Here is a 13,987-nt window from a genome sequence, read left to right as displayed (position 1 = left end):
TGTCTATGAGTCCCTTCTTGGGAAATTTCTTTTACAAAGATTTCTTGAGACAGATGGAACCTAGTCATTTATTTTTGGTATTTATCCTACTTATTGTGATAGTTGTATGATAATTGATTCATATACATCATTTCTCATTATTCATGCCAAAGTATTACCTTAACTGAGTTTCATTAAATTTTGATCTGTTAAGTTGTTATTATAATACACATGGAACAAATGTATGGTAACACCTGTAGTAATTAGGACAATGAAAGGAAAGTGTGCAATTTTGGCATATCATATACACTGTATAATAAATAAATAATAATAATTTAACTTGGCAACCCTTACCTAGATTAACTCTTTTTGTTTTGTTAAAGTAAATTTAATCAATACCAACCTGTTCTTGAATAGCAGCTTTCTTTCTTGGGAAAACCCTTATATAATTACTGTAATGAGTTTCATGCTGAATACTCCTTTCTAAGCCTTTACTCTATAATATATTTAGTTTATCCTGCTATGTATCTTCCACAGTGCAAGATAGTGAATTATATTAAATTTTAATCATTGTTATCTTGAGGTTATCTTGAGATAATTTTGGGGCTTAGCGTCCCAGTGGCCCGGTCCTTGACCAGGCCTCCTTTTTGTTACACTTCCCCCCCCCCCCCCAGGAAGCAGCCCGTAGCAGCTGTTTAAATCCCAGGTACCTATTTACTGCTAGGTAATAGGGGCATCAGGGTGAAAGAAACTGCCCATTTTGTTTCCACCTCCACCAGGGGGATCGAATTCGGAACCTCAGGACTACGAATCTGAAGCGCTGTCCACTCAGCTGTCAAGCCCCTAAGTTTAAACTAAGTTGTAGTTTAATTTTTTGTGCATTTTTGTAGTCATGGTCAATAGAACTTTAAATTCCTTATGTTACTGATCTGTTTTCTGGGAAGCTCCCTCAGCTTACATGCTAGTGTAGTCAAGTCTTAGGAAGTTCACTAAGTCTATAAGACCAACATTGACTTACCAGGTACCAGAATCTGGCTCTCTGTGAAGAAAGGGGCACTTTGGGATCAGAAATTGACCAAAACCATGATAAACATACCAAGAGATATTTGGCAAAACATCACTAGCATTAATGTCCCAACTGCCACCAGATCACACCCCAAATTATCCAGCATCCCTGCCAATCATCCATCTCACTGATGCAGTTAAGGGTGTATCCCTCTGTTGTGATGATAGCTGCTGCTGCTTTCAGCTAAGTCGTGTCGGATATAGGGTTCTGTGGTGCAATGGTAAACGCAGTCGAGTCACAGCTAAAAGGTCCCAGGTTCGATTCTTGATGCCTCTGATCATTGTGCAGTAATTAGGTACCTGGGAGTTATGAGGTTATTGTAGGTTGTATCATTGGGAAAGCCAGAAATTAACCTTGAGGGATCTCGATAATCCCAAAAGTCTTCCTATCACCGACCGTGTTGAACCACTGCAAATATTTTAGGGGTTGGAGATGGGGGGGGTGTAATTCATCCCACTGTGCACCTTGCTTAGCATTGTAGATTCTTAACAGGTTCTTCATAATACCGTAGAAACTTTTTTTTTCTGTGGGGAACCCCATCGACTTGTTTGTTCTCTGGGGTGGACGTGGTGGTTCTTCCCGGAAGAGTCGTGCTAAGGTTCGGGATTCCTCCAGTCTTGGTAGGCCAGTGGTGCCAGTTTCGGAGGTGGCGACGTCTAGTTGGCGTGGTGATCGCTCTACTCATAGTCAGCTTCTTGTAAGGGGTGTCAGCCCGTTTGCGGGTCGCCCCATAGACGAGGCAATGGGGGGAAGGCTCACGCTGTTTGCTCGTGCCTTGTCCCACAATTTGTGGCTTTTCGGGCCGTTTCTTCTGGCCTATGGTGGTGTTGGGTTGCTCCACCTCCTCCGGGGGGTTCGGGGCTAGCGGGGCAGGCCTCTTTCCCTGTGCTCCATCGGGTCATCTTGGAGTGGGTTTGCTTGGGTGTGGTCGAAATGTACACGTCCCTCAGGTGGGTTTCCCTGTCTGTTTCCGCACAGTCCCTGCGAAACGGGACTGTGCGGATCTGAGATTCATTCTGGAATTGTCCCGCCTGAACGGGATCTATTGCCCTTCCTGTCTGATTACCACTCTGTCCCAGGTCCGGCCTCTCTTGGAGCTGGATTCTTAGATGGTGTTTCTGGATCTCTGGGATATCTCGGTTACCAAGAGGCAACAGTTTACATGTATATTGCGACGGGTCGGTGGCGGAGGATGGCAGGGCAGGGTGTGGTGTCCTAATAAGGGAATATACGGAGTTTGGGACTGTGGACAGGATAATTGAACTCCGGCTTAGTAATTATATATCATCCACACAAGCTGAACTGCAGGTCATTCTGGCGTGTTTGGAGGAAGTACGTCATGACGACAAAAATGTTTTTGTATTTGTCGATAGCCGAGGAGCACTGGAGTCCTTAAACAGTCGAAACCCAGTCTTCATGTCTATAGTTGAGGACTGTAAGAGAAGAATAACTGAGATACAGCTGAAAGGTTATAGTGTGAAATTCATGTGGATTCCATCTCATGTTGGAATAGTGCTCAACGAGGTGGCGGATGACTTGGCCAAACGTGACACATCAAAACCACAAGTTGACATTGAATGTGAATTCACAATGAGACAAATAAGAAGCAAAATCAGAAATATTCAGGCACAGGCAGGAGTGGAGAGGAGAGAGATAATGTATGAGAGAAGTCAAACCATGCAACACTACATGTATGTGAGTCAAAACACCCATTTCACTTATGGTTAAAGGAGAAATGCTTGGAGTGACTCTGTGTACATGCGGCTCAGGCTTGGGTACAAATATTACTGGGAATATGGGATAGGTGTTCATGATAATGACACGAGGTGTAAACTATGTGGTATGTTAAGGTCTCACACCCTGGCCCATTATGTTCTTGATTGTCCGTTGATTAATGTATATAGAAACACTGAGATAAGGACTGTTCTTGAACAAATAGCCTGGATGTGTCACAACGGAAAGGTTGATGATATTCTTGAGAGATATAAGAATTTTGCACCAAGACTGTAATATTTTGTTGAATTATCTGCATGTCTCTTGCAAATTGTCTATACAGTATACCTAGGTCATAAAAGTATTTGTGTGTACGTCTGATAACATACTACTTGTGAAGGAGGAAATGTATAGGTTTATCTCTCAGAATGTTTGGTAATATGTTTATTGTTTGTGATGTGTGTCTATGTATGTATTAACACGTTGTACTGAACGGGGTGAGAATAGCTTGAGCTACCTCATCCCTTTGTGTGTATTTTTCCTCAATAAACTTATTTCAATTTCAATTTCTGGGATGCGCATGTCCTGATTCTTCTGGGGTTCAGAAACTGGTTAGGTTCGTGGTGGGGTGTCCGGCTTACCACTTTTGTTGCCTTCTTTTTGGCTTGAATCTGGCACCTCACCTATTCACGCATCTCACCCGGGTCATGGTGACCTGTCTGCGTTTGTTAGGGCTTCAGGTTTTGGCCTACCTCAATGACTGACTAGTGTGGGCTCCCACCTGGTTTGCATGTCTGCTCACCAGGAGTGTAGTTCTTTCCCAGCCTGCTGGGTTCGGGTTCCTGGTGAACTTGAGGGAGTCCCATCTGGTTTTGTCCCGGGTTTGGACCTGGCTGAGTCTTGTTTGGGATTCTTCGACAGCTTCCTTGTCTTTCCCTCTGGAGGCCTACTGGGGGACCACAAGCCAGAACCTGACACCTTCAGAGAGGCACAAGGAACAATGGCTTAGAGGAACCCCGGTGTGGTTGGAAGCATTCTATGTTTGCCATCGACTGGGTCAGGCACCCAGAAAGGTAAGCGCCCCAAAACAAACCCCTATTCTGGTGAAGAATTGCTACTGAAAGCCAAACTAGTGGACAGAACTCCTCTAATAAAAATGAGCAAATGAGCATGACGTCACCACGTGACCGCGCTGCTGTTTGCGCACCTCCTCCCTTCCCGGGAGGGGGAAGAGGGAGCCCTAGACCCCCACGCCAGCTATCCGTCCTTCATTTCTGTGGCTGATGTGAGGCTGGTAAGGTCGTGCGACTCTGGCTCCAGAATTTCAGTCCTGTGCCTTGTGGTGTAGTGCTATCCTCGGTGGTGCGCGAGTCAGGAGTAATTTCACTAGTACTTGGGCTGCATGCGCCTAGGAGCGCCTGACAGCTGAGTGGACAGCACTTCGGATTCATAGTCCTGAGGCTCCGGGTTCGATTCCCGGTGGAGGCAGAGACAATTGGGCAAAAAGTTTCTTTCACCCCAGAAAGAGGTGTGTAAGAGGTATGAAAGAGGTGCCTGACAGTTGAATGGACAGTGTTTTGAATTCGTAGTCCTGAGGTTCCGGGTTCGATCCCTGGTGGAGGTGGAAGCAAATGAGCAAAAATGTTTCTTTCACCCTGATGCTCCTGTTATTTAGCAGTAAATAGATACCTGGGAGTTAGACAGCTGCTACGGGCTGCTTCCTGGGGGTGTGTAACAAAAAGGAGGCCTGGTCATGGACCGGGCCACAGGAATGCTAAGCCCCAAAATCATCTCAAGATAACATCAAGATAACCTTACCTAGGTACCCAGTAAGTACTGCCCTTGTGGCTTGGGGCCATTTTCCACAAGTCACCTTGGGGGCTACCTTTGTAAGGTCTTTTGCTGCTCGGTAATTAGCCGCCCTTGGAGTCAGCTGGGGTGTTTCCCTTTCCCCCATTTGCCTCCGGGTAGGGGGTAGTATTCATCACTGGTTGGGGCACAGAGTACTGTGCAGCTAGTTATCACCTCTCATTGCAGCTGGCTCTGTTTTGCCTGGGTACATTGTCCTCTTAGGGGGTTTTTCTTTTGTTTTTGTTTTCTTTCTGGGTTAGGGTCTGCCCCTTGTTTTGGTATTAACCGATTGTATCTTGGTGGTCCTCCGCTAGGCCCCATGAGTGTACACATTCACTGGGGGCAGTTTTAGCAGTTTTGTTGGTAATTTGGGCGCCGGTTAGCATTACCCTGCCTGGGCTTCCCTTAGTGAGAGTTCTGTCTAAGGGCCCTGGGAAACCCCACGGGGGCACTTGAGTCCAATAGAAGCGACCCCTGGGTCCCCTCTCGCCTTGTTCGAGTTTGAGGGTTGCTCGGTCCCCTTGTCTCTGGGTGACCTTCAATGTTTATGCCTCTGTCATGCTGCCTGCTAGGTTGGATACACCTTCGACCCAGAGTCCTGTGAGTTTTGTTGCTTGTTTGTGACTAAGTACACCCAGTCCACTGATGACACTATTGGGTGCAGTCAGCTCAGGCGTTGCATGCTTGTTTTAGGTTGCTGCAGCACGTTAGGTTGGTTGCTGATCCAGGAGCCCTGCGGCTGCCCCGTTTTGGTTATGGGAACGCGGACTTGGGGGTATTAGTCGCTTTGACTTTGGTTCAGTCTGTCTCCCCTCCTTCCCCTGCTGTGGTTCGTTATGGTCCTCCCACTCTGCTTCCACCTCCAAAAGTCTCAGGGTTTCGGAGTCGGGGCAGGGTTTAGTTGGTTTGGAGAGACTGGTGGTTTTGGAGGATGCCACTTCTGGAGTGACAACGTAGGCATTTGAGCCGTTCCTCCTGCCGAAGTGTTAGGGTCTGACCTTCCTTCCTGCTTTTCCGGCTGCTCCAACATCTTTTTTTGAGGCTGGGTCTTTGGGGGATGACTTGGCCCCGGGTCCTGCTGTGGAGGTTCCTGGGGCTGGGGCTTTGGGGGATGACTTGGCCCCGGGTCCTGCTATGGAGGTTCCTGAGGCTGGGGAGGGGTTGTCTTGGGACCTTGGGTCCCGTTGGAACTTGCTTAGATTTTTGTACCCTCTGAGTGGGTCTTGTTCTTGCAAGGGGTGGGGTTTTCCTTCTCCACCTCCGTGTACGAGTTGGATTTGGTGTCTGCCCCACCCCGGGTTTGGTTCTGTAGCCCTTTGGGTCCATTGGTCGCGTTCTTCCGGTGGTTTTTGGCTTTCCGCATCCCGCCTCATGAGGAGTGGGAAGCTATTTGCGGCTTACCTCCTGCGCGACTCGGATTACGCCTCTTTAATGGATCCGTCTTCATTCAGGTTTGGATCTTCGTTTCCTTACTGGGTTCGTTATGAGGTTACAGAGTCGTCCTAGCTTGCGGATTGCCCTGTTTTTTCATTGGAGGCTTAGCATACGTCCTGTCAGTCCCACACGCTTGAGTGGCGTGAGGCTCTGACAGTGGTGTAGGTTTACCTGGGATGGGGGTGGTGAGTTTGAGCATCTCAATGCCTATTTGTTCACCCCTGTCCTTCCTTGGGATGTTGGCATTGTTCAACTTCATGTGCAGGTTTCCACCTTGGGAACCTGCACGTGAAACTTGATGAGCCGCATGAAGGTTCGTTTGGTGTACTATATATTCCATGAGCGACTCGTCATAAAATGCTGGAAATGGAGGTTGAACAGGGCCTGGCCGCTCGCTTCATTGTCAATGTTCCTGGGCCTAGTCGGACCTGTGTCAGGTTGGGTTGACGGTTGCAGTCAGTTGTCTCGACTTTGAATTGAGGTGTGAATGCCAACCGCCTCCCGGGTAAGTCTCTCTTGGTTTTGTCTTTGAGTAAGTAGCTCTGGGGAGCCGAAGGGGCTTCCCCCAGAAAACCTGCTTTGAATGTAATGAAATGCCATTTTCAGGGTGAGACCCGGAGGCTCCCCGGCAACCCTCCCCTCCCTCCAATTTTTTTGCGGTTTTTGACATCTAGCCTCAGAACTGCAGGGTGGATAGCCAGCGCTGGGGTCTTGGCCTTCCCCTTTCATCTCCCAAGGAGGGCAGAGCTGCTCAAACAGCGGCATGGTGACATGGTGACATCATGCTTGTTTTCATTTGGGGAGTTCTGTCAACTAGTTCCGCTTTCAGTAGCAATTCTTAACCAGAATAGGGTTTGATTTGGGGCATCTACCTCTCTGGGTGCCTGACCCATGTTGATAGCAGACATAGAATGTTTCCAACCACATGGGGGTTTCTATAGGCCATTGCTCCTCAAGCCTCTCTGAGGGTGCCAGGTTCTGACTTGTGGCCTTTGGTAGGTCTAAGAACTCCATTCGCTTGACTAATGCCAGGGTTTAATACATTCATCAGCCCGGATAGCTCCAGGGAACATCGGGTCTTACCCAGAAAATGGCATTTCATTACATTCAACGCTGTTTTTTTGCAGTAAAATGATTAAATGACTTTCTTGTAACTTCCTTGTGCATGACACATTCTTGTGTGTGTGACACATCCTTGTGTGTGCATGACATATGTTTGTGTGTATGTGACACATCCTTGTGTGTAGTGACACATCTGTATTTGTGTGTCACATCCTGGCATGTGTGGTACAGCCTTGTGTGTGTGATACATACTTGTGGGTGTGACATATCCTTGGGTGTGAAGCATCCTTATGTGAGACATATCCTCATTATTTGTGATAGTTTCTCATTATGTTTCCCTTTAATATTTCACCATATTCTAATTAAAAGCAAGTTTGAAGTTGGAAAACAATGCATATGCTCCTCTCACAATGTTCTTTATGTTCTTTTGGAGATAGCTTACTATCCAAAACTACCCCTAGTTCTCATTCTTTATTAGACTTCTGTAATTCATTTCCACATAATTTGTAAGTTATGTGTGGTTTATTTCTCCAATTCCACTTTCCATAACATGTCATTTTTCACGTTGAATTCCATTTGCCACTTGACGCTCCAAGCACTTAATTTATCTAGATGAATTTGAAGGGCATTACAATCGTCTGTGTCTCGTGTCTTCCCCAGTATATTAGCATCATCCACAAATATGTTCATATAATTCTGTATTCCTTCTGGTTGATCATTTATGTAGACGATGAACATTATTGGTGCAAGAACTGAACCCTGTGGTATTCCACTAGTAATGCTCCTCTAGTCAGTTACATTCTCTCTGATTACTGCCTTCATCTGTCTCAGAACATTTTTCATCCATGTCAGAAGTCTGCCTGTCACATCTCCAGCATGTTTCAGTTTCCAGAACAGCCTCTTGTGTGGGTCTGTCAAAAGCCTTTTATGTGGGGGGAACCCCATCGGGTGTTTGGAGCCCCATCGGCTCCCTGGAGCCCCATCGGCTCCCTGGAGCCCCATCGGCTCCCTGGAGCCCCATCGGCTCCCTGGAGCCCCATTGACTCCCTGGAGCCCCATCAGCTCCCTGAAGCAATTGGACTGATATTGGCTATAACTAGTAAGTTGCTTCAGTCAGATGGAGTCATATGGCGAAGGGAACAATGGCATATGAAACTTACATGTATGAAAGTATTAATGTCTGCCATCGACCGGGGTTGAGCACCCAGAAAGATAGGCGCTTCAAAACAGACCCCCACCTGGTAGAAATATTACAACCTGAGACCGAACAGAGGCGATAAACTCTCCCAAAGAGAAAAAAGCTAACAAGCAACACGTCATTACAACATGCGCCGCTCGTTCATGCCGAAACTCGTGCCGAAAGGGGGGGGGGGATCTCAGGCCACCGAGCTGGCACCCAGACTGTCAGTTTGTTGACTGAAGATATACGGGGAGGACACCTGCTCTGGCCTCAATTACCTAATTGGCTTCACACTGCTGGTTTTCCTTCTGTGTGTTGGCAGTGGCCAGGAGTTTTGTACCAAGGGCTGCATGCACTTAGGGCTCCCTTCCCTAGGCACCCCGTGAGCACACCCATTGGGCTTCAGAGCTCCCTTCTCTGGGTCCTTCGGGTCCCCATTCCCGTAGAGGGTAGTGACTGTTTGGTTTGAAACCTCGTCCTTGGGGTCAGCTTATGTCCCAGTACTTTTGTTTATCCCCGGGTAGGGAGTGGTTGTTTGCTGGTTGGGGCTCACTGGGCTGCCTAATTCCCAGGAAGAAGAGATAGGCAGTCTAATCCCCTAATTATTCAGCTTGCATAATCGCAGTGACTGTGACTCTTTCTGGTCCCCTGAGTTGTGGTCCTTCCTCGGAGTTCTCTTTCATTCTTTAGTTTGCTTTATTGAACGTTGGAAGGCCGCCACAGTCCATATTAGATGCTACCTAGGGTTCACTAGGGCAGTCCTCAACTGGGCTTCTGGGGTTATTCACATCACAGGGGCTAATTTGCCTGGCTATATTAAGGGGATACAACCCGCTTTGGAGGTCCAGTGCCTGGGCTCCCCGTAGGGAAACAACCCCCCCCCCCCCAACAGGCCCTGGAAAATCCTGTCGGGGATTGGGTAACCATTGGATGTGTCCTCCAAGTCCCATCTCGCCTTGAGCAAGTTTGCAGGTTGTTTGTTGCCCCTGTCTCAGGGTGGCGATCACCTGTTCTGCCTCTGTCTAGCTGCTTGTTGGGTCATCGACACCATTCGACCCGGAGTCATGCGGGTCTTCTTCCTTGCTCGCTTTCCAGTTACCCATTCTTCTTTGGGAGATCTTACGGGTCAAGCGGCTGTCGTGTTGCATGGTTGGTTTAGGTTGTTGCAATGTGCTAGATTGGTCACCCTCTCAAATGCCCTGGGCCTGCCATGTTTTGATTAGGGTCCGGACTTAGGGGCATTGGTGGCTTTGGCCTTGCTTTTGTCTGCGCCCTTGAGTCCTTCCCTTGATAGCGTGGTTCGTCTTGTTCTTCCTCCTCCCCCCTGCTCCCAAACGTCTGAGGGTTTCAAAGTTGGGGCTGGGTTTAGTTGGGATGAGACCGGGGGGGAACGGGGGGACTGCCTCGTTCGATGCGGATACAGATGCCTTTAAGTCTGTTCCTCCAGCCGAGGCTTCTGGGTCTTCCCAGCGGACATTTCCCTTCTTTAAGGCTTTTCTCTTGGACTCTGCCTTTTCTTCAAGGGCGGAGGGCATAGAGGTTGGCTCTGCCCCGGAACCTCTCTCAGGGAGGGTTTCGGGGCTTGATGGAGGAAACCCAATTGGTGTGCTTGGGCTTTGCATTGCTCCTGCTTGGGCCTTTGTAGCAAGACAAAGCTCTGCAGCAAGACCCCTTTTGGGCAGGGGTCTTGCTGCAGGGGTGGGGGTTTTCGTTCCCTCCATCCCTTTGGCTTTCGTTTTGCCATATTTGCCGGTGTATGCTGTATTTTTGGTCGCTTCCCGGTCTGCTTTGGCTTTGTTTACATTGGCGGCCATTTTGTTCTCCTGTTTACGTTCCTGGCCTCCAGAGTGGTGCTCAGTATCGTGGTGTTTACTTTTCGGGACTGGGTGTGTGAGGAGGTCCGTTGGTAATTACCTAAGTGGAATTACCTAAGTGTAGTTACAGGATGAGAGCTACGCTCGTGTTTTTGTGTGTTTTTGCACTCTGGGGCTCCCAGATGTCTGTTGCTCCCTCTGGTCTGCCTTTCTCTGGTGGGTTTTGTCTACATGGCCTGGAATGCAATGGTATACTACCTGTATGCATTTTTTTGCGGTTTTCCCATTTTTCGCTGATGCCTGCATCGACTGGGGTGGTGCTTCGGCTCTTCGAGCCATTTTTCTCGCTCTCTTTTTCTTGGGGGGGGGGGGGTTGCTTGTGCGGCTGTGCGGGAGTTGATTCCTTGTATTTCAACTGGGGTTTTGTATACGGTACTCCCCGAGCCTCCCAGGGACAGTGGGCTCTGGCATTATCTTGGGCTCTCAGCACGGGGCAGGTGTATGCAGCTTTGTCGCTTTTGCTATGACGGATTCGGCTCGCTAGAAGTATTCCAATTTCCAATCCGTCCTTAGTGGTTCCTTACCAGACCATGGCGGGTCTCTTCAGTCCTTGACTTTTTTGCGGCTGGCCGCTTTGTGTGGCTCTTCTGCTGTGGTCTCGGGGTTTCCCTTCTGGGGTGTCCGCTGTCAGATCTTGGTTCATTCCTCTGTCTGCGGCCTGGCCGTTCGGCACCATCTCCTCTCGTTTGCTTGCCAGACGTTCGGGCCAGGTCCAGCCTTGGTTTCAGGCACTGCTTGCTCGATGTCCAAAACTGGGGCATTTTCCTGGGAGACGGAAGGAGTTTCCGTCTCCTTCTTTTCTGGTGAAGAACGAGCCAGCAGGCTTCCGGAGGGGTCCATGGGTTATTGATGGTCAGGCCAGGGGTGCATCATGTTTTGTGTCCAGTTGTGGCTTTACACCATTTCCTGTGCGCCTTGGCTTCTGTGTCCAGGGACGTGCTATGGGTTGACCCTGTATTTCTTGTTCCCTCTTTCAGGGCTCGGGTCTCTCAGGTCATCCGCAGAGCTCTTGCATAAAGCCAGCCTGTGGTCTACCCTCCCGCCCATGGTGTTCATAAGTTCATGGCTTTGGCTGCTGTGCCAGGTCCTCAACAGTCTTGTGTCGCCTTGGTCACCGGTTGCAGCCAGTTGTCCCTTCTTTGTTCAGGGTTGTGTGGTGCAGCCGCCTCCAGGTGCGTCCCTTTTTTCCTGCACTTTGGGTAGCTAGCTCCAGGAAGCCAGTGGGGCTCTAGGGAGCCGATGGGGCTCCCCCATAGAAAACCAGCGTTGAATGTAATGAAACGCTATTTTCTGGGTAGAGCTCCGGAGGCTCCCTGGCACCCTCCCTCCCGCTGATTTGCGGGTTTTGTTTCCATTTTTCAGCCTCCAAACTGACGGTCCAGCTGCCAGCTCGGTGGGCTGGGACCTACCTCTCCTCCTCCTTGGGGGGCGGTGGGGGTCATTGCGAATGAGTGGCACGTGGTGTGAAGATGTATTGCTTGTTAGCTTGTTTCTCTTTGGGGGAGTTTATCGCCTCTGTTCGGTCTCAGATTGGAATATTTTTACCAGGTAGGGTCTGTTTTGAAGCGCCTATCTTCCTGGGTGCTCAACCCCGAATACAGTGGACATGAATACAGTGGAACCTCGAGTGATGAGTGGCTCCAGTTACGAGCATTTCAAGTAACGAGCAAGCCACTTGCAGACAATTTGTCTCGACTGACGAGCTTTTGCTCGATTAACGAGCGTTGCCACTGGTTCTCAGACACCTACGACAACAGTGCTATTATTGTTTCACAAGACGAGTTTTCCACATGACGAGCTTGGTGCCGGAACGGATTAAATTCGTTAATCGAGGCGCCACTGTACTTTAATACATGTGAGTATCACAGGCCATTGCTCCCTTCACCTCTCTGAGGGGACTATGTTCTGGCTAGTGGTTCCTGCTAGGCATGACAACTCCATATAACTGAAGCCATGTACAGTGGAACCTCTATTAACGAGTGGCTCTGTTAACGAGTTTTTCTAGTAACGAGCAAGCCACTCGCAGCAAATTTGTCTCTATTGACGAGCTCGCCTCTATTAACGAGTGAAACCACATGGCGCTTCCTAGCGTCTCGCGGGTTCTCGCAAATTCTCGGACGCCTCCGACGCCAGTGTTGTTGTTGTATCTCACACGACAAGCATCCCTCTGGATTTATTTGAGCTTTTCTTTGGGTTTTTAGTGGTTTTGCGACTACAATTTGTAACACACGATGTCTCCAAAGAAGCTGCTTGCTAAAGATAGTGTTTTCAAGAGGAAGAAAGACACAATTATTATGGATTTCAAGAAGGAAATTATAGCAAAGCATGAGTGTGGTGTCTGTGTGATTGATCTCACAAGGAAGTATGGCAGGTCCTCATCAACAATTTGCACCATTAGTAAGGGAATGAGGAGGTAAGGGAGGATGCTGCCTCTTCCACTGAGATCAGGGAAGTGTTTGGAATGTTTGAAAAGGTGAACGCATTCTTGGAAAAGCTGCCCTGATAAAGCAGTGACAACCCAGTGTGTGAAAATGTTTAATTAATTTATCACTTTGTGATAACACTTTATGAAAGTGTTATCACTTTCGCAGGTATATGTCGCTTGAACGTAACACACTTTTTTTCTCTTGAATGCACCCAAACACCGCGCTCAAGCATCATTTGAGCAAATATTTCTATAAAATCCAATTCTTATCCGATCGACTTAGGGATTGTATACATGTTTGCCATGAAATTTCAGTTTTCTTTAATAACCACATTGCCTATTTGAGAAAACGGCATTGTATTGTATCTTCGTGGTAAGACTATTATATTGTTGACACAACGAGTGTAATCAACGTAGTTTTTTATTTGGTGCTGGTCTAACGCATCCTTGTGTGACATTTGAAATGAAATTTGAGTGAAATTCCCAAGAAGAGAGAGTTCGCCTGACTCAGAGGTGGATACTCCTTCCACACCATAACCCCTCTCCTCCTTCCCACCTCTCCATCGTCTCCCTCAAGCCAGCAACTACTCTTCATTAGGTAAAGTAAATATTAAAACACTACAACAAAACATTTATATTTACATGTGCAGTATTATATTTACATAAAAAAAAGTCATACAAGTATGGATGTTTTTGGGAGTGGAACGGATTAAATTTATTTCCTTTATTTTAAATGGGGAAATTTGTTTCCAAAGACGAGTTTTCCAGGTAACGAGCTCGGTGCCAGAACGGATTAAACTCGTTAATAGAGGTTCTACTGTACTAATATTAGCTAATATCAGTCCAATAGTTCCAGGGAGCCTCTGGGGCCCCTACCGAGAAAATGTCATTTCATTACATTCATCGCTGGTTTTTAAGTCCAGATAGACACAGTCAACCCAACCACCTTTTTCTTGTAGTATTTCTATGGCTTTATCATAAAAACTAAATAGATTTATTACACAGTATGTCACAGTGTGTGGCAGTTCCCCATTGTGTGTGTGACAGTTCCCTATTAGTATGTGTGTGACAGTTTCTCATTGTGTGTGTGATTGTACCCTATTATATGTGTGACAATTCCTCATTATGTGTGTGACAGTTCCCCATTACATATGTGACAGTTCCTCACGGTGTGTGGCAGTTGCATTTAGCTCACAGTTTGATAATAACAAGTTGGTTTTGAGAATAAGTGTATAATTGTTTAATGCTAACAGCATATTGAAAGGGCAAATCTGATAAGTTTTAGTAGCTTGCACTAACTATTTTTTTTCTCCTGCAGTTCTCAATTGTCTTCGTTTATCAACTTCAGAAGTGACACTCAAATTAAAAACTGGTAAGTTGTCATCTTGTAATGATTTATCTCA

General features: G+C 47.5%; 1 protein-coding gene across 5 annotated transcripts in view; it reads left to right on the top strand.

Moving 5' to 3' along the window:
• LOC138363049 (PH and SEC7 domain-containing protein-like) overlaps positions 1-13,987 on the top strand; it is a 70,379-nt gene that overhangs the window by 6,247 nt on the left and 50,145 nt on the right. For 4 of the 5 annotated variants that reach the window (XM_069321892.1, XM_069321894.1, XM_069321890.1 and 1 more), the window contains one exon: positions 13,903-13,956. The exons of the other annotated variant lie outside the window; for it this stretch is intronic. Coding sequence is in view for 2 of the 4 variants with exons in the window: in XM_069321894.1 (XP_069177995.1) it covers positions 13,903-13,956 (54 nt within the window). In the remaining 2 variants the exon portion in view is untranslated. The remainder of the gene's footprint in view (positions 1-13,902; positions 13,957-13,987) is intronic. 5 annotated transcript variants of the gene reach the window in all.

The sequence above is a fragment of the Procambarus clarkii genome, chromosome 10, assembly GCF_040958095.1.
Source record: "Procambarus clarkii isolate CNS0578487 chromosome 10, FALCON_Pclarkii_2.0, whole genome shotgun sequence".
Taxonomy (NCBI): Eukaryota; Metazoa; Arthropoda; class Malacostraca; order Decapoda; family Cambaridae; genus Procambarus; species Procambarus clarkii.
The sequence above is the reverse complement of the archived record's forward strand: the minus strand, read 5'-3'. Positions and strand labels throughout refer to the sequence as shown.